At 32.4% G+C, this 23825-nt stretch overlaps 1 protein-coding gene across 1 annotated transcript in view; it reads right to left on the bottom strand.

The window, feature by feature from the left end:
• Positions 1 to 4226: 4226 nt before the first annotated feature.
• The window catches only part of LOC134687355 (receptor-type tyrosine-protein phosphatase H-like), a 64107-nt gene continuing 44508 nt past the window's right edge, over positions 4227 to 23825 (bottom strand). Inside the window, exons 17-25 of the mRNA XM_063547591.1 lie at positions 22236 to 22317; positions 21623 to 21713; positions 21290 to 21369; positions 20751 to 20885; positions 19504 to 19629; positions 17003 to 17154; positions 12471 to 12615; positions 11831 to 11945; positions 4227 to 9347 (exon numbers count right to left, since the gene is read on the bottom strand). Of these exons, the coding sequence (XP_063403661.1) occupies positions 9292 to 9347; positions 11831 to 11945; positions 12471 to 12615; positions 17003 to 17154; positions 19504 to 19629; positions 20751 to 20885; positions 21290 to 21369; positions 21623 to 21713; positions 22236 to 22317 (982 nt within the window). The 3' untranslated portion in view covers positions 4227 to 9291. The remainder of the gene's footprint in view (positions 9348 to 11830; positions 11946 to 12470; positions 12616 to 17002; positions 17155 to 19503; positions 19630 to 20750; positions 20886 to 21289; positions 21370 to 21622; positions 21714 to 22235; positions 22318 to 23825) is intronic.

The raw sequence follows: 23825 nt of genomic DNA, 5'->3' as shown, positions 1-23825 counted from the left end.
AATCCTGCTGGCCACGTTATTACCGGTGACCTTAACATTGTTAATAACACTTCTCTACGAAACGTGTTATCGAAAGGTCCGAAATATCGTGAGCCTAAATCCATCAATTGGAAACACAACTTTAAAATTTTGATGGATTCAGTCGAGGATTATGCCAGGCAATGGGCTAAGCGCGAGAAGGAAGACGTAGACACTCTATCCGAATGGATTAAGGCAGTGAGGTCGTTAATACAAATCAGAATTAAGAAACTGAATGGGTCCATCAATGCCCATGCTACGTCAATCTTCAAAGATCCAAATGTTGCTAAACACCTATCTGACCTCCATGATGAATATGTTGTTGTCCCCGCAGACAAAGCCCCAAATAACATCGTTTTTATCTGTAAAAGTCATTACATTAATTGCTTGATAAACGAATTAGGTATAGACAACTCACTTGGAAACCCAACATATACCCTCACGACACTTACCAAAGAGGAAATCCTGGATAATCATAGGTCTGTTCTTTGTTCCTTTGGTATTTCAACCAAAGATGAAGAACTGGATCTTCCATCACTGTATTGGATACCTAAACTACATAAGTGTCCTTACAAACAACGGTATATTGCTGGGTCTTCCAAGTGCTCTACGAAACCCCTTTCTAAATTATTAACATCCATTTTATCAGCAATCAAAGACGGGCTTCAAAGTTATTGTGAAACTGCCTATTCTAGAGGTGGCGTGAATCAGATGTGGATACTTAAAAATTCCAAAGATCTTTTAGAGTACATACAATCTAACTCTCTTTCATCTTGTAACAGTATTAAAACATTTGACTTTTCTACTCTTTACACAAGTATTCCACATTCCAAACTAAAAGAAAAATTAAAAGAGTTGGTATTACTTTGCTTCATAAAAAAGAATGGCCAACGTAGATACAAGTATCTTGTCTTAGGGAGGGATAAATCATACTTTGTAAAGAACCATTCTGATTCAAACAAAAAATTCTCTGAAACCGATATTATCAAGATCATTTCTTGATTGACAACATATTTGTTACGTTCGGAGGACGTGTTTTTCAACAGACTGTCGGCATCCCAATGGGAACAAACTGTGCCCCTCTACTTGCTGACTTGTTTCTTTATTATTATGAGGCTGACTTCATGCAGGAACTTCTTAGGAAGAAAGATAAGAAGTTAGCAATATCCTTTAACTCTACTTTCCGCTATATAGATGACGTTCTTTCACTAAACAATTCAAAATTCTATCCCATCGAATTGGAGATAAAGGATACTACAGATACAGTTAAGTCGGCTTCATATCTTGACTTACATCTAGAAATTGACAAAGAGGGTCGGTTGAAGACAAAACTTTACGACAAAAGAGATGATTTCAGCTTTCCAATTGTGAACTTTCCATTTCTAAGTAGCAACATTCCAGCAGCACCTGCATACGGGGTATATATCTCCCAATTGATAAGATATTCCCGTGCTTGCATTTCCTATCATGATTTTCTTGATAGAGGGTTACTGCTCACAAGGAAGCTATTAAACCAAGAGTTCCAAATGGTGAAGTTGAAATCATCCCTTCGTAAATTTTACGGACGCCATCACGAGTTGGTTGACCGTTATGGAATAACCGTTTCACAAATGATATCGGATATGTTCCTTACGTCGTAACTACAATCCCCTTCTCTTTCATGAATTTGACCTACCGAATTAGACTATTTACCGGATTTGTAATCACATAAGCAACACGACGGGTGCCGCATGTGGTGCAGGATCTGCTTGCCCTTCCGGAGCACCTGAGATCACCCCTAGTTTTTGGTGGGGTTCGTGTTGTTTATTCTTTAGTTTTCCATGTTGTGTCATGTGTACTATTGTTTTTCTGTTTGTCTTTTTCATTTTTAGCCATGGCGTTGTCAGTTTGTTTTAGATTTACGAGTTTGACTGTCCCTTTGGTGTCTTTCGTCCCTCTTTTATGTCATTTCTTTGTATATTTTACGGACGCCATAACGGGTTGGTTGAACATTGTGAAGTGTTCGTTTCATAGATGATATCTAATATGTTTCTTATGTCGTAACTGCAATCCTGTTCCCTTTTTTTAACGAATATGACCTACCAAGTTAGATTATTTACCGGCTTTGTAGTACCATAAGCAACGCGACTGGAGTCGCGTGTTGAGTTGGATATTCTTACCTCTCCGGGGCACCTGAGATCAAATCCAGTTTTTGGTGGGGTTCGTGTTTTTGTACCTATATTTTTGACATATTGTGTCTGTTTGTTTTGTTCACACAATGTTTTCATTGTAATTGAATTTGATGCGACTGTCATACAAGTGAGAGGCTTTAAAATCTGGTTTAATCCACCATTTTCTATATTTGCCAATCCAGGAATATGACAGTTGTTGTCCATTCGTTTGATGTGTTTTATCATTTAATTTTGCCATTTGATTAGGGACTTTCTGTTTTGAATTTTCCTCCGAGTTCTGAATTTTTGAGATTTTTCTTTATGCTTGTGCGGAAAGTGCTGCGAGTTTAAAAAAAGTTAATATTTTTTTGATATTGTCCATTGTTCATGAAGGGTCTGAATGATTATGTCTCATGCAATTTTCACAATCATATTCTAGTGTTAATTGATACAACAGCACAAACAATTAAAAGAACTACACACAATGAAAATCATTTAAATGAAATACACCAACCCCTTCTGCATATAATATATGCATTTCCCAGACTTTGTAAAACATCACCAGTGTCTGAGCAGAAAGCTATGAAACATGTCAATTAACGTCACATCCTTTTTTCCGGAAAAGGTCATCAAAGATACCAAGACCATATTAACTTCACAAATAATACACAAAGGTCTTGAAATATTTCTCATAACTGAAGTTGTTTATCATCTCAGTTATGTGTTAAGGAGATTCGCTACTCAGTTTCAAAATAACAAGCTTTTCATAACACTAGTGTTTATTTATAGGGGATTAATAAAAGAACAAAAAAAGCAAAAAATATATAGGTCAATGAGCTTGTTTTTCAGATATAAGTCATTGAAATATTTGAGGGAAAGTGTTCTCTCTTGATTTTTCATAGCTTGATCATTGACAAGCTTAAGTCCTCAAAAACTATTAAAAATAATAAGATTTTATTAGACTTTTACAGATGGCGTATAATTATATATAAGATTTATAAAGAGAAAAATGAGGGTCGATGGGCAAAAATTGTTAAGGCATTTAAATCGATAAAACCAAAGGATTCAAAAAAACTTTCAAGAATTTCAAAACATAACAAGCGAACATCCTTCAAGTTTTCTTTCATTTGTCTTCGCAAGATACGACTTTTACTGTTGTCTATTTATAGTAAATATCAGTTTACCTGTCTCGGTACTTATACATCCCATCATTTTGATATTGTGCTATGGTTATTTTTTGTATACCTGTCTTTCTATTTTTTTTTTTCTTGTGATTTAAGATTATATCGCAATTGACTGTTGTATCCATATTTTTCACATTTTTACCTGTAATATGTTTATTTTGTTCACACAGTGGTGTCAATATAAGTTTGTTTTGTTTTATCAAACTTCCGGGAACCAGTATGCTCTTATATGCAATTAAAGGTACATTTGTATATCAAATTTTCAGTACAAGTCTGTATAAGTTATAGTTTTGACAGGAAATGACTGCCACCTTATTTGAACTTTGAGAAGTAGCCATTAGTGCTTGAAATTGAAGTTGAAGTTGATTTCAACAAATAAATCGATGGGGCCATCAATTAGTGGTTTTATACCTATAGTGATATTCAATAATCCTTATTTGATATTCTAGCAAACACATCGTTGTAATAAACCAAAAAGCGATTGATTTACCAGAGATTTCGGATGATACCGAATACATATATAATAACAATTAAAATGGGAACAACACATATTTTCTTTATAATCTTCATCAGGACAAATGCTTGTAAATCTCAAATCTAATGGAATGAACTTTTTCAATTCGTGCATATGAAGCACTTTGATTGATTTTCAATCATCGGGAACCCTCAAACACATGAAACAGTTTTAAGGCAACAGTAATTTATTGCTGTTCAAATCTCTAAATTGATTGAAAAGATACAAATCAATAAAACAAACAAAACTTTGATAAAACTACACAAACTTAAGAATTAGACAGGGTGTCTCAGAAGGCAAGCATTTCTCTCTTAAACATGTTGAAAACCTTCCAGAACAAATGAAAATCAAAAACAGTCATTAGTTTCAAGCTTTATTCTACAATTTATAAACTTATAAAATAACAAAGTTAACAGATCAACATGTTAAAGCGTATAGTATTACTAAACATTTCATCCTCAAATAATAACTGGTATCATCCAATTTTCCTGTAATTAGCAAGCTCAATTTGAATTTTAACTGTAGTTGTGTTTTACTTTGTTAGTCACTGGTATCAATATCCCTGAATTGAACAGCTTGCTTCAGATGACAAGTCAAATCTCTGCAGTTCAGTCTCAGTCTGAAACAGCTCTTTATAAATCTTAAAAAATGAATCAAATCTGATAAAGATATGCTACTATGTCCTAGGACAGTTTGAATAAATATCAAATCAATTTCCAGATCTTAAACTTGAAAAATCGGTTAACAGTTTATTATTCATTCCCACTTTGTGTCAATACTGTCAAGATGTCAACAACTCTTGGCAAATGCTATGATTTTAAAATGGGAAACCCCAAATCACATTTGGATATTTAAAAAAAATATTATCAAAGCATGTGTTTCAGAAACTATGTTCTCTACAGTCATAAAAAATAGCTGATACAAAGTTGGGGTGGACATGAAGTCAACACTCTTTAAAATATACTACTGCTTTAGTTGGCAGGGATATGATAAATGTGACACACATAACATATGCCTTGTTTACTAAAGAAATGTCTTTTATGCATTCAAAAGTGGCCGATATAAGCCTAAATCTATGGAATTCATACAAAATCTGTATAGTGTATGGAAATATGATACAAAAATAAACTTCATAATAAAATATATAAATAAACTATGTTAATAGAATTAACAAATACATAATAAAAATATCATTTACACTCAGAGAAAAACAGTATGTACAAAACTTTGTAGATTTCAAAGGTTTCAATGTATATTTGGATTATATTAATACAAAACATATCTTTTTTACAATTAACAAAACAACTGTCGGCCATGCTAAGCAAAATAACTGGATACACTAAAAGTGAAATCATTTTACTTGGGTTTCTTATTTATGCCAATACTCAAGGTTTTGAATTAAAATTTATATTTTTGCAATATGATCTGTTTGATTTATTTAAGTTTTTGAATTTATGTATTGATTTATGATTGCTTAAAAACTTTAGCTTAACATAAGTAGATTATTTACTGAATGACTCTTGTATAAACAAAACTACTACCAGTACTTTCAAATTTTCTGGTCCCCATTCAAAATAATTTTTTCAAATAGAAAAACAAAACATTTTAAGTTTTCACTGAATTATCATCATATCTTTTTGACATTAAAAATCTGAAATTATAATAATTCAGATCTTTAAAATGGTTAACTCAATTATAAACATCAGTAACTGAAAGAAATTTCTAATCTGCATTTTCATAAATTCGCATATTTTGGCAGGTGGGTGATGTTTTTTTTCTAGATTTTAAATAGAACCATACATTGTCAAATTATGAGTTATTTTCAAGCATCATAAAATTACACTTGAAAGAAATTTTTACAAAATTTCAATTGGGAAAGTTCTAAGAAATGTCATAACAATGTAAGCGCTCAGGAATTTATGGATAAAAGTAATTTTCGTCCATCTGAATAAGTGTATATAAGACATTGATAATTTTTATCTAAGTTTAAATATCAGACACATTACAACTAGAGGCTGTCCACTTTCAGTTGTTGAAAGCCCTAATGGGTCTGAGATACATTTTTAGGTAATTTATAAACTTATATTTATTTACTTTATACTAGAGATGAGTGCCATTAAAAGCAAGCCAAATGTCTTTTCAACATTTTTTAAGCAATTTAAAGTAGTAACTCAACATTACACAAAAAATATTAATTTACATAATTTAGCAATATATAATTCAATCCAAATAAATAGTGTGAAGAAATACCTGTATATCCCATGATCATAGATATATTCCTTCTTATCACATATTTGTTACAAATACTTTGGTTTTGCATATGTAATAACCTCAAAATTGCCTTGTGCAAAAATTGGTATATTGGTTATTGTGCCCTGATTCAACATGAGGTGACGTCAGTGCCTTCTTAACAACAATGGTGAACAATGACAATGCAGTGGATGAAAGCCATACGTCAGACTTATATAAAAATTATCTGTTATCAATCTAGCCTAAGTTTGGTCAAATTCACGTGTTTGTTTTTTGCTATATTCAAATACAAATTTCTATGGAGAAAATGACAAAAAGTTGCAAATGGTAAAAAATTTAGAGAAATCGTTTGGAGATAAAAATGTATATCACATTTGTAACCTATATGACTAATTGGTAAAGTTTGAAATTACACATATAAGCAAAATCATATATTATGCACATAAAGATGTTAGAAAATATATTTACAATTTTTGTATAACAATAACAATATATACATACAAAAAATGCATTTCTTAAATTAAACTTAGTAAAAAACAATTATACACAAATCTCAAATATTTACTTGTTGTACACATACAGATAAAATATATATAATTGATAACATGGAAGCTTTAATCGGTTGAGCCTGAAAACCAATTTTTGCTAATATTGACTCAGACAAGCAAAACAGCTGATATTACTCACGTGAAATTCACAAGTGTTATTAGAAGACTGAGGTTCATGATCATTTGTTGCTCAAGATAGAGATTATAAGCACATCCAATTTCAGCTTTACTGTTCTAATAAATAATATTGAGAAACGAAAAAGACTGTTATAGAGGTCTATTTACTGATCAACCTGACTGCTACATTGTAAAAACATCAAATGGTATTTTGACATTGCAGTCATTATGGACATTTTCAAAGATGCAATATATTAAATATTTTCCTTTAAAACAGCTTAGGCACAACAAACTGCTTTTGATATCAGTTTGGTTTGGATAACATTTATAGTATGGGTTGAAGCTGACTAGTTAATTGGACATAAGAAAAAATATCTGAGGTTGACAATTTGTTTGTACGAGACATTAATCCTAAGAAAGGCTTTCACATAAAATTGCTCAACTTCTGAGTAAATATCACATATACCCAAAACAGCATACCAACCAGGTGCTCCGCAGGGTGCAGCTTTATACAACCCCAGTGGTTGAATCCTGAACAGTTGGGGCAAATTTGGTCACAATATGCAAGCTTGATTCTGTCTGAATTTGGATTGTGATAAAATTTTTGACATAATACAGGTTTTTGTCACAAAATTAACGTGGTCAAAGATCTAACAAATCTATTGCACAATACTGTGCAATTGAAGATTTCTTCTTGAAACTTTTCAAAATTCGAAATTTGAAAAATTTCAAGAAAAGGAAGCCATTCAAAAAATGGTAAACAAAAAATCCCCCCCCCAACTTTTTGAAACCCCCTTGGAGCAATAACTCATAAACTCAATCCCATGCTTTCCATTGCAGTATTGAACCTTGTAGTACAATTTCAGAGAGATCCATACACTTAAACATAAGTTATTGTCTTGAAACTAGAAAAATGCTTGTTTTTACCCCTTTTTGGCCCTTAATTCCTAAACTTTGGCCCCATAACCCCATAAATGAATCCAAACCTTCTACTTGTGGTTTTAAACATTGCGGTATGATTTCAGAGCAATTGAAATACTTTTACACAAGTTATTATCCTAACCTTCCTTTTGTGGTATTGAACCTTCTGAAAAAAATTCAAGAAGATCTATTCACTTAAACTAAAGTTATTATTCGGAAACCAATGTGTCTTCGGACGACGACGCAGCCGACGACATCATACCATTATACGATCCAAAATTTTTTTTGGGGGTCGTATAAAAACAAATATACAACTGAAAATAATTGTACAAAACTTATTAAACAAAATGTTTTCGAAATTTAATTCAATTTTGAAATTTTCATTAATTTTGAAATTTAAGTGTTGCAAAGGTCAAATAGAGAAAAGGAGGCCAATTCATTTAGAAGAACTTCTGTCAATTTCATACTTTTGAAAGGGTAGTTTTGATACTTTTATTGTAAAGATTCAACCTCAATATTATACATAAACTTATCTTAATGCATGTTTCTAATGACTCTGAATATATGAATACATGGACTATGTCATGGCAAGAAATAATTAATGTTTTTAAAAAAAAGAAAACAGATCAAGCACATGTCAAACCAACAATTTGACAATTCACAAACAAAACATTTTTGTAACAACAAAATTCAAAACATAAAACAGATCAAATTTTAACAAATCATTAGATTTCTAAACAAAAAGCCCTAACAAATATAAAATTTTAAGAAATATAAAGCTGTAACAAATTAAAGCTCTTATAAATGTAAATAATATAAACCCCTAACAGATTCTACGTTCTCACAAATATAAAGCTCTTACAAATATAAGGTACTAAAAGATAAGTTATCATAAATTATAAAGCTCTTAAAATATAAAGCTTTAATGTAAGTTTATGTTATGTTCAATGGAAACTAACATTAGAAAATTGCTTACATTCATACAAACATTTGACATTTCTCTATATTTGATCAAGAAATCTGTCCTAATTTGTGCTCAATCAGCATCTTTTAGCACCTCTGTATTGGAAGAGACTGGATTATGTTTAACAACTAGGATAACAGTTACACTTCCTGTTCATTCACCAGATTTGAAAGTCATAAAGTCTTATACCATTAGTGATGATAATAAATCACTGTTTGCACAAACTTACAAATCTACAATACCTTCATGTAAAGATGCATCTGTTAGCCGTAACATACATTTCATGCATCATTGACCTAAATGTAAAAATGCATTAGTCAGCAGTGACATACATTTCATACACCAATGACTTTACAATCACTAAATGAAAAGTACATCTAACAGCAGTGACAAACATTTTATGCACCATTGAATTTACAATCACTAAATGTAAAGATGCATCTGTCAGCAGTGACATACAATTCATGCACCATTGACCAGAAGTTTTCATTCTACCTAATCGAACTAGAGTACATCTTGTGTAGTTATATAGCATATAAAAGCATGTTTTAATTTGTTGCACCATATTTGATTAGCACATGTTATATATACACTGGAATGAGAAATGATATTATGAATGGATTCATCATAATTCTGTCTGAAGTGGTCCAAGTTTGGTATTTTCATACAGGTCATCAGGTTCTGAAAAGAAAAAGATACAGTGTAAATGCATTTCATGTAATAAAAATTCTAAATGCAGGGAGAACCACAGCCACAGACAAAAAAATGCAAATGAACGCCCGTAGAAATAATGAATGTCCTTAGAAATAATGAATGTCTTCAGAAAAAATGAATGTCCTTAAAAATAATGAATGTTCTTAGAAATAATGAATGTCCTTAGAAATAATGAATGTCCTTAGAAATAATGAATGTCTTCAGAAAAAATGAATGTCCTTAAAAATAATGAATGTTCTTAGAAATAATGAATGTCCTTAGAAATAATGAATGTCCTTAGAAAAAATGAATGTCCTTAGAAATAATGAATGTCCTTAGAAATAATGAATGTCCTTAGAAATAATAAATGTTCTCCTAGGATAACAGTAGTATCATGTGTTTTAATATGATTTTCTACAGAGTAAATTACTGATAAACCTTGTAATATTATTAACAAATATTTGATCCCCCTTACAGAAGTTCCACTGGAAACTTTGTTATAAACAATGCCATAATACCTGTTTCTGCTGGAACAAATACTATGAAGGAACTTCTATTTTGTGAAAATCTGACATAAAGGAATGGACCAGACATTGAGAGTTTACCCTTTTTTCAAATACCCCCCCCCCCTCCTTTTCATTCCACCACTCTAGAGGTATAGTAGATGCATGGTAGTTTATCTCCTGCTCTTTGTGTAATTCACCATTATTTAAGTCCTCGTTCCATATGAGTTGCCTTGTCCGGCTTTCTCATGCAGGGACTTAGCTTTCACTTATTAATAGTGTCATAACAAATAGACCTCACAAAGACCTCTCTGTTTCAATACTCAGTTTGCCTCCCACATACTACAAGATTAGATTTTCAATTAACACCAGGTTAACACCACCTTTCGGTGACTCCATATTCTAAATTCCTTTCTTTTAGAAAATGTGATTAATACAGGCATAGTAGAAGATGAACTTATTTGTTGTCTTGCTTGACCTTGCAAGCTTCTTTCCTGAGCTCAAATCTTGTTGTAGCTTCACAAACAATATCCAGTTCAGCTTATCATGTTCCCAAAACGCAATAAAAAATATGTAAACTGATACAATTTAACAGTGAATCAAAAGCCAAAAGCCATCAGCCAACAAACAGCATGATACCTACCTCCCAGCATTGAAATAAAATATACAAAACTGTGAACATTTTAAAGAAAAAATTTCTAAGGAATAATGTCACCATATATGGGTATATTTTTCTGACTCAGGGTTGACCAGTCAGAGCTCAGTTCATGCAAAGTGTTTAGTCAATAAGCAGCAGATATCAATTGTCAAGTCTTTGGTTTGACCCTACTGTGAATGAACCGTAACGGTTTCCCATGGCGGGTGTTTCACATAAATAGTTTGTAATTCTCAGCATAGAGCAATACTTTGCATATTGTCATGTTCAACAAAAATAGTCTGTAATTCTCAGCATAGAGCAGTATTTGGCATATCTTCAACTAACAATATCAGAACAAGAGAGGATATAGGAAGAAATTTACAAAATTTTACTGATCATGCGCTTTCATCCTTTGAATAAGCAATCTTTTTGAAGAAGAAAAAATGAAATATATTTTACTCACATCTATACTACAGTGAACACTCGTCATCGTCTTAACAAAAAACAATTAGATTTTTTTTCAGTCTTATTATGCTGAACTTAAGGTGGTACCTAACACTACAGGGAGATAACTCTGTAAAATCAGCAGAACGTTTTAATGACGTTGTGTTCATAAGGGAATTTAAGCTTCTCAATGATCAAAATAAGTGTTTGTCAAACTGCTATATAACCAGTGTAATTTTTCTGAATAAAAGGTTGGTTCAAATTTTTTGAAATTTTTACATTTTTGTCAAAGGGTCAAAGTCAAAATTTTAAGAAAATTAAACGAGCCAAATTAATTTTAGTTAAAGTGTTAGGTACCACCTTAAGTACACAATTTTATTTAGGGGCGAGCAGAGGACCACCTCTAGGTTCAGAATTTTCTGTCCGTGTTGAAGACCCATTGGTGGCCTAAGGCTGTTGTCTGCTCTTTGGTTGGGTTGTTGTATCGTTGACATATAATTTAGGAAATAATGCCATACATGTAGAACATTGGGTAAGAATTGAACATTTAACTTGATTGTAACAAGTCTGAATGGCAGAACCTTTACTTGAAGTACAAAATGATAAATTTAATTATTGATTGATTGGTATTTTATTCTCCTTTCAACACTATTGATTTACTTACTTCTTGGTGGTCAGTTGTTATTAACAGAGGAAGTTGGAGTGCTCTAAGAAACCCAACCACAGACCTACATTTGGAAAACTGACAATCCTAATCAATTCAGCACACCTACAATGTGAGGGATTCCAACTTTCATTTTCAGAGATGACAGGCTTGTGATGCAGCTGATGGACTATTTAGACCATGCTGTCACTGAGGCCTTTACAAAATGATACACTGTACTTACCATAAGCTAAATTATCAATGCAAACTTCTCCATTTTCTTCAGGTTCAGGATTCTGTAACTTTCTCTTCCTTTCTACTATTTCTAAGAGACAGTCATGGATAAAAGCATATTGTGCCTACAATCAAACATATATCATTAGAGAACACAGTCATGGATAAAAGCATATTGTACCAAAAATCAAACATATATCATTTGAGAACAAAGTGTTTTCAATATATTTTTTGGATTGTTTTAATTAACCAGTTTGTCTGTACCTCTACTGGTTGAAGGTCCCTGAGGATACCATCCACCAAATAAATTCACATGAATAAAACCAAAAATATGTGTCTATAGGACACAATGCAGTGCTAGATCCATCAATGTTTATGTTCAATGAGCTATTAATAAATCAGTGTCAAAACCAAAAACTTTTAAATAGATCGCATCATAATGAACATGTTTACTAAGTTTCAAGTTTACATGACTCTCGAATTGAAAAATAATCAATACATTTGTCATGAGTATCAAAATATTAAAATTTGAAAAGGATTGGATCAAACTATCTGGATTTATTGCACTGAAATTACATTGTGTATCATTTCCAAATCAATTAAAGACCAAATGTCTTGAATGGCAAAAGATAAAAAATCATTGCACCAACCCATGTTTGCACCATTGTTGTTCTATGGTCTCTCATCTGTATCACCCAGTCAAATATGTCTACTTGTGATGACAAGTCATGTTCCTGAACAAACTGCATCAAGTAGTCTACAGTAATAAATGTACCAGTTCTACCAACACCAGCACTGAAAAAGTAATTGTTCTGTGTTCATAAATATTTAACTATACTTTACAAAAGAATAATTTAATGTTGAATGTAACGGGTCTTTTGATTGGCTGACATTATTTTGTTATCAGCCCATAGACATAATTAAGTCATGTGACCGTGACGTCATCAATGTTTTTCATGGTTTCTACTGTTTAAAATGGAATTTAGAATTTAATTATAAGAAATGACTTATATTTTTTCTGTCATTTCGAAATAACATTAAAAATGTGGTGCACACTGTTAAATAACCCGCTACACGCTTTATCCAGTGTGCACCAAAATTTTGATGTTATTTCTTCATAGACAGAAAAAATATTACAGTCATTCCTTAAATATTAAAGTATCCAATCATTCGAAAGAAAATTCATTTATAAGATCCTACATAATATACTAACCTCAAATGATTCACTGTAGGACCTTTAGAATTGGATTATAGTGACCTAAATACTAACCTAGGCCACAATTTAAACAAGATGCTCTCAAGAGCCTGAATCGCTCACCTTAATTTTTTTGGTTAAATCTCTCATCAATGATTATTTTGGCTTTTCAATTTATTTAAATGTTCTTTGAATCGTCCTATTTTCTTCAAAAGCAAAAAAAAAATCATTTTCTCCTATGTTCTATTTTAGCCATAGGAGCTATGTTTCTTGACATACAAGGAAATGAAATATAAAATTTATACTAGATACTCTGAAACTCATTTAGCCTAAGTTTGGCTGAAATTGATACAACAGTTTCAAAGGAGAAGATTTTTTAAAGCAAGTCAACATGATGAACAAATTGTGAAAAAAGTCTTTAAAGGGCAATAACTCCTTAAGGGGTCAATTGACAATTTTGGTCAGATTGACTTATTTGTAGATCTTACTTTGCTTAACATTTTTGCTATTAACAGTTTATCTGTATCTATAATAGTATTCAAGATAATAAGCAAAAACTGCAAAATTTCTTTAAAATCATCAATTCAGGGGCATTATACCTGAAAAACCAATTACCAAATTCGGCTGAAAATTTCAGGACAGGTAGACCCTGACCTAATAAATACTTTAACATCTTGTCTTATTTGCCATAAATGCTGGAGTTTTTGAGATATAAGCCAAAAACTGTATTTTACCCTGTAATCTATTTTTTTTTGACGAAATAAAAAATAAAGCACAAACTTTATTTTATACACCCTACTGATTATTCAGTTGAAGTTTGGTTGAATTTAGTTGAGTAGTTTTAGAGGAGAAGATTTTCTAAAGTTAGCATATATGAAGCACAATTAAAAATTGTCATTAAAGGACAATAACCCCTTAAGGGGTCAATTAACAATTTTGGTCATATTTACTTATTTGTAGATCTTACTTTGCTGATCATTTTTGCTGTTTACAGTTTATCTTCATCTATAATAATATTCAAGATAATGACCAAAAACTGCAAAATTTCCTTAAAATTACCAATTAAGTGGCAGCAACCCAACAATTTGTTGTTTGATTCATCTGAAAATTTTAGGGCTGATAGATATTAACCTAATGAACATTTTTACTCCATGTCAGATTTGCTCTAAATGCTTTCGTTTTTGAGATATAAGCCAAAAACTGCATTTGACCCCTATGTTCTATTTTAAGTTACGGCGGCCATGTTTTTTGACGGATCAAAAATCAAAGCACACTCTTTGTGGAGGATAATCTAAGGAACAATCATGCTAAGTTTTAACCAAATCCATTCAGTAGTTTCAGAGGAGAAGATTTTTTAAAGTTAGCAAATATGATGAACAAATTGTGAAAAATTGTCATTAAAGGACAATAACCCCTTAAGGGGTCAATTGACAATTTTGGTCATATTAACTTATTTGTAGATTTTACTTTGCTGATCATTTTTGCTGTTTACAGTTTATCTTTATTTATAATAATATTCAAGATAATGACCAAAAACTGCAAAATTTCCTTAAAATAACCAATTAAGTGGCAGCAACCCAACAATGGTTTGTTTGATTCATCTGAAAATTTCAGGGCTGATAGATCTTGACCCAATGAACATTTTTACTCCTTGTCAGATTTGCTCTAAATGCTTTCGTTTTTGAGATATAAGCCAAAAACTGCATTTGACCCCTATGTTCTATTTTAAGTAACGGCAGCCATGTTTTTTGACAAATCAAAAATCAAAGCGCACATTTTGTGCAGGATATACTAAGGAACAATCATGTTAAGTTTCATTCAAATCCATTCAGTAGTTTCAGAGGAGAAGATGTTTGAAAAATTGTTAACGACGACAGACTATGACGACTGACGCCAAGTGATGAGAAAAGCTCACATGGCCTTTTAGGCCAGGTGAGCTAAAAAAATTGGTTTGCCCAAACCCTACCCAAAGGTTGAGACAGTGGGTGGGTAGGTAGGTATTTTCTTTTTCTTTTTTTTCAAAAAGAGAAATTGAGGTATTTTTTTTTATTAGTCCTCATGCCTATCTGATTAAAAAAAAACTTCTTTAAATCAGGACAATAAAAGAATTTGAGTAGGCAGCTTTTTTCTGGGTAGGTAGGGTTTGGGCAAACAAACCTATATTTTTTTATGGCCCTACAATGTGTGACTAGGACCTTATAGTATAAGGCAATTGTGACCTACATACTAACCCACAATGTCTGATTGTAAAATCCTAAAATGTATGACTTTAGGACCTTTAGAACAAGGTCATTGTGACCTACATACTCATTTTCAATGCCTAACTGTGGGACCTAAACAATTGGATATATGTGACCTACATTCTTACCTCCAATTTGACTAAAGGAACTTAATAATTAGATAATATGACCTACATACTAACCTCCAATGTGACTGTAGAACCTTTAGAAAAAAAGGTCATTTTGACCTACAATGTGTGACTGTAGGACCTTTAGAATAAGGTCATAGTGACCTACATACTAACCCACAATGTGTGACTGTAGACCTTGAGAATAAGGTAATAGTGACCTACATACTAACCTAACAATGTGTGACTGTAGACCTTTAGAATAAGGTCATAGTGACCTACAATGTGTGACTGTAGACCTTTAGAATAAGGTCATAGTGACCTACATACTAACCTTCAATGTGTGATTGTAGGACCTTTAGAATAAGGTCATAGTGACCTACATACTAACCCACAATGTGTGACTGTAGACCTTTAGAATAAGGTCATAGTGACCTACATACTTACCTACAATGTGTGACTGTAGGACCTTAAGAATAAGGTCATAGTGACCTACATACTAACCCACAATGTGTGACTGTAGACCTTTAGAATAAGGTCATAGTGACCTACATACTAACCTACAATGTGTGACTGTAGGACCTTTAATATCAGGTCATAGTGACCTACATACTAACCTACAATGTGTAACTGTAGGACCTTTAATATCAGGTCATAGTGACCTACATACTAACCCACAATGTGTGACTGTAGACCTTTAGAATAAGGTCATAGTGACCTACATACTAACCTACAATGTGTGACTGTAGGACCTTTAATATCAGGTCATAGTGACCTACATACTAACCTACAGTGTGTGACTGTAGGACCTTTAATATCAGGTCATAGTGACCTACATACTAACCTACAGTGTGTGACTGTAGGACCTTTAATATCAGGTCATAGTGACCTACAGACTAACCTACAATGTGTGACTGTAGGACCTTTAATATCAGGTCATAGTGACCTACAGACTAACCTACAATGTGTGACTGTAGGACCTTTAATATCAGGTCATAGTGACCTACATACTAACCTACAGTGTGTGACTGTAGGACCTTTAATATCAGGTCATAGTGACCTACATACTAACCTACAATATGTAACTGTAGGACCTTTAATATCAGGTCATAGTGACCTACATACTTACCCACAATGTGTGACTGTAGACCTTTAAAATAAGGTCATAGTGACCTACATACTAACCTACAATGTGTGACTGTAGGACCTTTAATATCAGGTCATAGTGACCTACATACTAACCTTCAATGTGTGACTGTAGGACCTTTAATATCAGGTCATAGTGACCTACATACTAACCTACAATGTGTGACTATAGGACCTTTAGAATAAGGTCATAGTGACCTACATACTAACCTACAATGTGTGACTGTAGGACCTTTAATATCAGGTCATAGTGACCTACATACTAACCTATAATGTGTGACTGTAGGACCTTTAATATCAGGTCATAGTGACCTACATACTAACCTACAGTGTGTGACTGTAGGACCTTTAATATCAAGTCTTAGTGACCTACATACTAACCTACAATGTGTGACTGTAGACCTTTAGAATAAGGTCATAGTGACCTACATACTAACCTACAATGTGTGACTGTAGGACCTTTAATATCAGGTCATAGTGACCTACATACTAACCTACAATGTGTGACTGTAGGACCTTTAATATCAGGTGTGATATGTTGTCGCACTGTAGTAATGAATTCAATTAATGTTGTAGTCTCTACTTTGGCTGAAAAATCTGGCCACTCTAAAAAGTGGAAATGCTTTACAACTCTCTTCTCATCTCCCTGTTAAAATAAAATCATTTGTAAAATATGCAAAATTTATTTCACAAACATAAATTTATTGGTAACAGATTTAACCCAAAACAATACATTTTTCATCAAAACAAAATTGGGTGAGCAAAAAACATACTACCGTATAGCGGGTTATTTTCGCGGGGTGTAAATTTTCGCTTATTTTCGCGGATAGAACAAAATCGCCAAAATAAATTCCGCCAATTTAAAAGTGTACATGCAAATGTAATGTTAAAAGTGTTGAATCCGCCAAAATAATAACCGCCAAAATTTTTCTTATATCTTATTCAATGAAAATCGCAAACTTTTACACCCGCGAAAATAACCCGCTATACGGTAATTTAAAATGTATTCCAACTGGATCTTTTGAATTGGGTTCAAGATCTATATCAATGCAACCTACATACTCACATATATGTGTGACTGTATTTTCAAAAGATGGAAGAAAATTAAGTAAAATTGTCCATTGAAACCATAAATCAGTAAGTAAGGATTAATACAGTACAAAATCGGCGTATTACATTTCCACAAATTGGCATTACTTTTCCGGAAAAAAAAGATGACGTTTCCGAAAAAAAAAATATGTTTCAGCAACTTTATATATCTTACTTTTCCAGAAAGTAACTATTCCGCAAAAAATAATTATTACTTTTCAGCAAATAATTAGGAATATACCTGTTGATCGAAAGCAAAGTCATAATAAAACAAGAAAGTACACGGATGCCTCACTCGCACAATCATTTTCCATGTTCAATGGACCATGAAAAGCGGTAAAAAATACAATAAGGCATTACAATTAGAAAGATCATATTATAGAGAACATGTGTACTAAGTTTCAAGTTGATTGGACTTCAACTTCATCAAAAACTACCTTGACCAAAAACTTTAACCTGAAGCGGGACAGACGGACAAACACCTTGACCAAAAACTTTAACCTGAAGGGGGACAGACGGACGAACAAATAGACGCACAGACGCACAGACCAGAAAACATAATGCCCCTCTACTATTGTAGGTGGGGCATAAAAATCAATATTTATTAAGTTAAAGGTCATCAAAGCATGCAAGTAAAATTTATGAAAACATCATACAAAGTCCACAGTAGTACATTCCCCGTATACAAGTTTTGTATTTTGTTCAAGAAGGAAGTCCATCTTCTCCTTTTCATATTTCCGGACTTGGGCTTTTACAGTTAGTAATTCTCATCTTAATGTAAGATGTTGTTTTCAGTTTCAATAACACATCGACACAGACGAAAATGTAAGGATGGCCAGCTTCACTCTGCTTGTTCAGTTAGGCATGAAAAGACTTGGCACCATTCATTGTTCTCTTTTGATTGGGGTCAGGAGGTGATGCCCAAATGGCTCGTGGAAATCTTGAATTATTATCTACTGTGGATTCATTTATTTTCATTGGTATCAAATTTCGTGGATTGCTGAAAACTTGAATATTCATCGATATTTTATTTCGTTGTTTTGCCATCTCTGTTCACAGAGCTATTGAAAATATGTTATTCGTTTAAAATTTGAATTCATGGTTCACCTGTACCCACGAAACCAACGATAAATGGTATCCAACGAATAATAATGAATCCACAATATATAAAATGCCAACATATAATCGTCCATATAATTTCATGCATTTCTTGTCAGATGAAGAATCAGCTATCAGTTCAACAAATATAAAAAAGAAAATGTGGTATGATTGCCAATGAGACAACTATTCACAAAAGACCAAAACGACACAGACATTAACAACTATAGGTCACCGTACGGCCTTCAACAATGAGCAAAGCCCATACCACAGAGTCAGCTATAAAAGCATGCTTTAATCATGTCAGTTGGCAAGTAAGCCATACCAAAGAAATGTGTTCGCCATTTACCAAAGTCCTTACCAGAGTCAACTAGTTATATCTAATATTCTGAAGATATAAGATCATAACCTTTTCTTTATTTTACAAATAAAATGAAATATTTATCTAATACAATTATATTCAAATACTTATAATTTACTAGGTAAATTTCGGGAAAAGTAATAAATACAAATTGCGGAAAAGTAGACTTTAAATTTATGGAAACGTAGTATTGGGACTATGAAAAATTAGCGGAAATGCAATACACCCTACAAAATAGTTCTTAGGTGATTTGTGTCTCTACAAATACTTGAATATGATTGGTCTGTTTTATGATTCAATAAAGGTGGTAAATAACCAGAGGATATCCAAAGTAGGTACCAAATATATTCTTGTACAAATTTTACACAGGTATCTTCACAGCAGGTGTTAGACATTATGGTCATTATTCCAGAACTATATTTGTAAATCCCCCATAATTCCACTTACCAGACAAACGTCCATGACATGAATATCATATTGTCCCATGTTTGATACAGAGGTAACATTGACCATAAGATCATTGTAACACTTTGGTTCATTGGCATCATGGGGCCAGTAATGTTCACATTTATCCTGCAAAAATAAATCATACATTGTTATTATCACCTAACAAATGTCAAAATTATCAGAAAACTTCACTTGTCACAAAACTCTTTCAAATAAATACCATGCTTTATGTGACAACAGGCTATTATTTGAACTTGGAATTATTTTCAATTATGGAATTTGCTTAATTTCTTGTGTTTAAATTTTTTTGACAAATTCCATGTTTATTTGGTATTATATTAATCTTTTAAGTGGTTAATAACACTTTCCATACAATGTATTTTGGTTAGATAGTGTTATGCGCGGCACAGTACATTCTATTGAAAATAAACTATTTTCTTTATAATAGAAAATGTTGTGCACAGCGCAGAACATTTCAGTACAGAATAAACATGGAATTTATTAAAAAATTCAATAACAAGAAATCAAGCAAATCCCACAATTAAAAATAATTCCAAGTTCAAATAATAGCCTGTTTGACATTGTTTTGTAAAACAGTCACAGTTGACTGCTAAACCAATAAAATGATCCTATATAGCATGATTGTTTTGTCAAAGATGGAAATGTTTACTTCTCTCACAGATATGCCTACAGAAGAGATTTGTTTTACTTCTTTCTATGCATAAATTTGGCCAAATGTAATCTAACCAGAATCTCTTATACATCACTATACAAATGCATACTAAAAACAATTACAATGTCAACATTTCTGTGTTATGTCTTACAGTAGTTACCCCAATAGTAGTGGAAACTTAATTATAAACAATGCAATAGTATTTTTTCCTGCTGGAACATATATGTTATACCTTTCGTTTTGATAGGAACTATAAAATTGAGAATGGAAATGGGGAATGTATCAAAGAGACAACAACCCGACAAAAGTAAAAACAACAGCAGAAGATCACCAACAGGTCTTCAATGTAACGAGAAATTCCCGCACCTGGAGGCGTCCTTTAGCTGGCCCCTAAACAAATATATACTAGTTCAGTGATAATGAACGCCATACTAATTTCCAAATTGTACACAAGAAACTAAAATTAAAATAATACAAGACTAACAAAGGCCAGAGGCTCCTGACTGATATATTTGTTTCAGTGTAAATAATATTACAGAATATTTCTTCTTTTTAGAACCAATATGATACCTACCATGTTATTTTCACTACACTTTGTTAACATGACTATGATGGACACACTCTGTTCCCAGATCATCCTCCAAAAGTCATTAGCTGTACCTGGTAATGGTCCTTGGCTAGCTATAAACTCCTTACCATAGATATAGCCCTAGAAAGAAAAATTTCGTTTAGTAACAATTGAGGTATAAAATGGTTAATTCATACTGTAGTACTCTAAACAGATAAGACAACAAAAGGAGATTTATATTTCAATGAAAGATCAAACCAACAACTATAAAACAAGAATGTGTCCCCAGTACATGGATGCCCCACTCGCACTATTATTTTCTATGTTAAGTGGACCATTGGGGTAAAAATCTAATTTCACATTAAAATTATGGTGATCATATTTAAAGGGAAATATGTACTAAGTTGTAAGTTGATTGTACTTCAACTTCATCAAAACTACTAGACCAAAATCTTTTACAAAACACTTTGACTAGAAATGGGACAGAGGGAAGAAGGAATGGGTGCACAGACCTAAAAACATAAGTTTAAATATGTACAACTTACAGGTATATAATTAGCATTGATATAATCTGAAGAGTCTTCCTCGTCTACCATTGGAGCTAAGATTACCCTGCTGTGGTCATCTGGAAAATATTAAAAGTTCATATAAACTGCTTGATTAATACTAAAATTGTATTCTTACTACTTCTTGTTTATTTTTTTTTATCACAATTCTTATATCTATGAGCAAAGAGTTAATAATTAAGGTTTTCTGGAATCATAATTTTCAAATTTTGGTGTTTTTTCAGTGGTTTTTATTCCAAAAACTGCATTTTTCAATTTTCAAAAAGAAATCCTATCATGCAGGGGCCATTATATTTATGAAGTATTACTTACAAGGTAATATATTGGTGTATCTATTCTTTGGCTTGTTTTCATCAAGGTTAGCAGAATTTGTTGTGTGTCTTGGACTCAACTGCTTTAAATCCTGCAAGACAAAGACCTCAAATAATTGATGCAATAATAAAATACATCCTAGATACTATCGAATACAGTCGAACCTTGTTGTCTGGTTTGTAAATAGGAAATAACCTTACTAGAGTGTATGTACCTGTTTCAGCGCTCCACTGCTACCCTGTTAACTGGTTTGTTCTTTATTACCATGAAATATATTTGTTAAGCGTTCCACCTTTTAAAACTCCCCTGACTGTACAGTGGCGGATCCAGAAATTTTCATAAGTGGGGGCCCGCTCCAGTAACGGTTCAGTGATTCCCTATATAAGCAACCAATTTTTTTCCCAAAATGGGGGGGGGGGGGGGGGGGGGGGGGGCAGGCCTCCTGGTCCCCCCAAAATCCACCTCTGCAGTAAAAATCAGTACTGAAACTGTAAGTGTGATTTTTTTACAATTGTGAACCTAGTGTTATCGAATTTTTTTACATAAATTAAAATATTGCAAATAATTTCTGATTTAACAGTTCTTTGAAAAATATAAAAAGAATTTGACTTACTTCATACTCTCCAATAAAGAGTCTGTTGTCATCTGCGTGGTACTTTCTCAAAAAGTCTCCAATGGCACTCAATACAATAGGTCTGAAAAAAAAATAATTAAAAATTACAAAGCAATTATTGATTGACCTAATCAGTGAATTAAATCATAAAAAATTCATTCAAAAATCATTACTAACCTATCCTATTTCTAACAATGTAATAAGAATCTAACTTATCATTCTATTTGTTGGAGTGATGTACTATCAGTAATGTCTTAAAATATCTAGGCTTTTCATTTTTGAAGTCACATTTATACTGTATATCTCTGAACCATTCAACCTGTAGGACTAAAACTCAAACCTGAAAATCAAGAACATTTGACTAAATAAAGTTAAATTTATGTTTTCTTATCATTTACAAGGGCAACAACTCATGAACAGTGTGTGAAAGTTGCAATTCAGCAATATTTCATTATTATTATTAGTCATATGAAAAAGAGGGATATAGGTTTAGGGAAATGTATAATAAACCATGCATTAAATAAAAGAAACAAAGGCAGCAGATGCATGCATTTATGAAGCCAACTTTCCATTTCAGCCAAAAGACTAAAATTTTAAATCTAGAAATACCTGTTAAAATTTAGAACAAGTGCCCAAATGCACTCATGATGTGAAAAGAATCAAGGTGCTTGCACCTTACACAAATTATGTAGTATTAGTGTCAAGTATACCATAACTTTGTAACATGAATATATCTGATCATATAATTTCATTGATAAACTTCTGGAAATGATAAGATATAAAGACATAACTGTAATGGGCCCCTCTTGTCACAGTTGCCCCCCCCTTTTACAATGCAACTGTTACCCAAAATGAAAAAAGCTTAAATGGTTCATTCCTTAATGATTAAACCTTAACCAAGTCAGGTTAAATCTTCTTAGACTGACTATCTGAGCTGACTTTCCTACACACTAGTTCACCAAGTAACAGTCTGCAGGAAGACATGTTACCTTACCAAGACACTTTATTCTGACACTGGGCCAACCAGTTTTGACTGTCACTCCTAAATTGGGTGTACTTAAATAAAGAGGAAGCAGTGCATACCAATCCTCAAGTCTTGGTTTTGCACAGGGGTTAAAACAAATGACCTCAACATTCCTACCACCAGAACACCAAAATACAGTAAATGAAATTTTCACACAAAGCAAGGTGACATGCCATAGATTACATGAGTCATATTCTTATTCCAAAATCAAAGATTTTGTCTTTTAATAAAAATATTTATAAATATTACCTTATTTTTTCATGAGGACTATAGCTGTATAAATCAATCAAATCTCCCTTTTGCATTACAAAATCGTGAAAAAATAATCAAGTTTTTCCACACCATCCCTAACATTATTTATCTACCTAATTCTGTTATAAAACTTTCCTTGTTTTATCAATTTCAGAGTTATTAATTCAAAAATATTTAAAATTGAGGAAATACTAGTATATGACTCATCACTGAAAGTGAAGTACATGTGTGTTATACATGTACTAAAGAGGAAGCGAGACTTTAAATTTCACAAGATAATGCCCTTCAGTCAAGAACACTAAATATTAAAATTA

This window comes from Mytilus trossulus, chromosome 10, assembly GCF_036588685.1.
Source record: "Mytilus trossulus isolate FHL-02 chromosome 10, PNRI_Mtr1.1.1.hap1, whole genome shotgun sequence".
NCBI classification, from domain to species: Eukaryota; Metazoa; Mollusca; class Bivalvia; order Mytilida; family Mytilidae; genus Mytilus; species Mytilus trossulus.
This window is presented reverse-complemented; position numbering and strand designations above follow the sequence as displayed.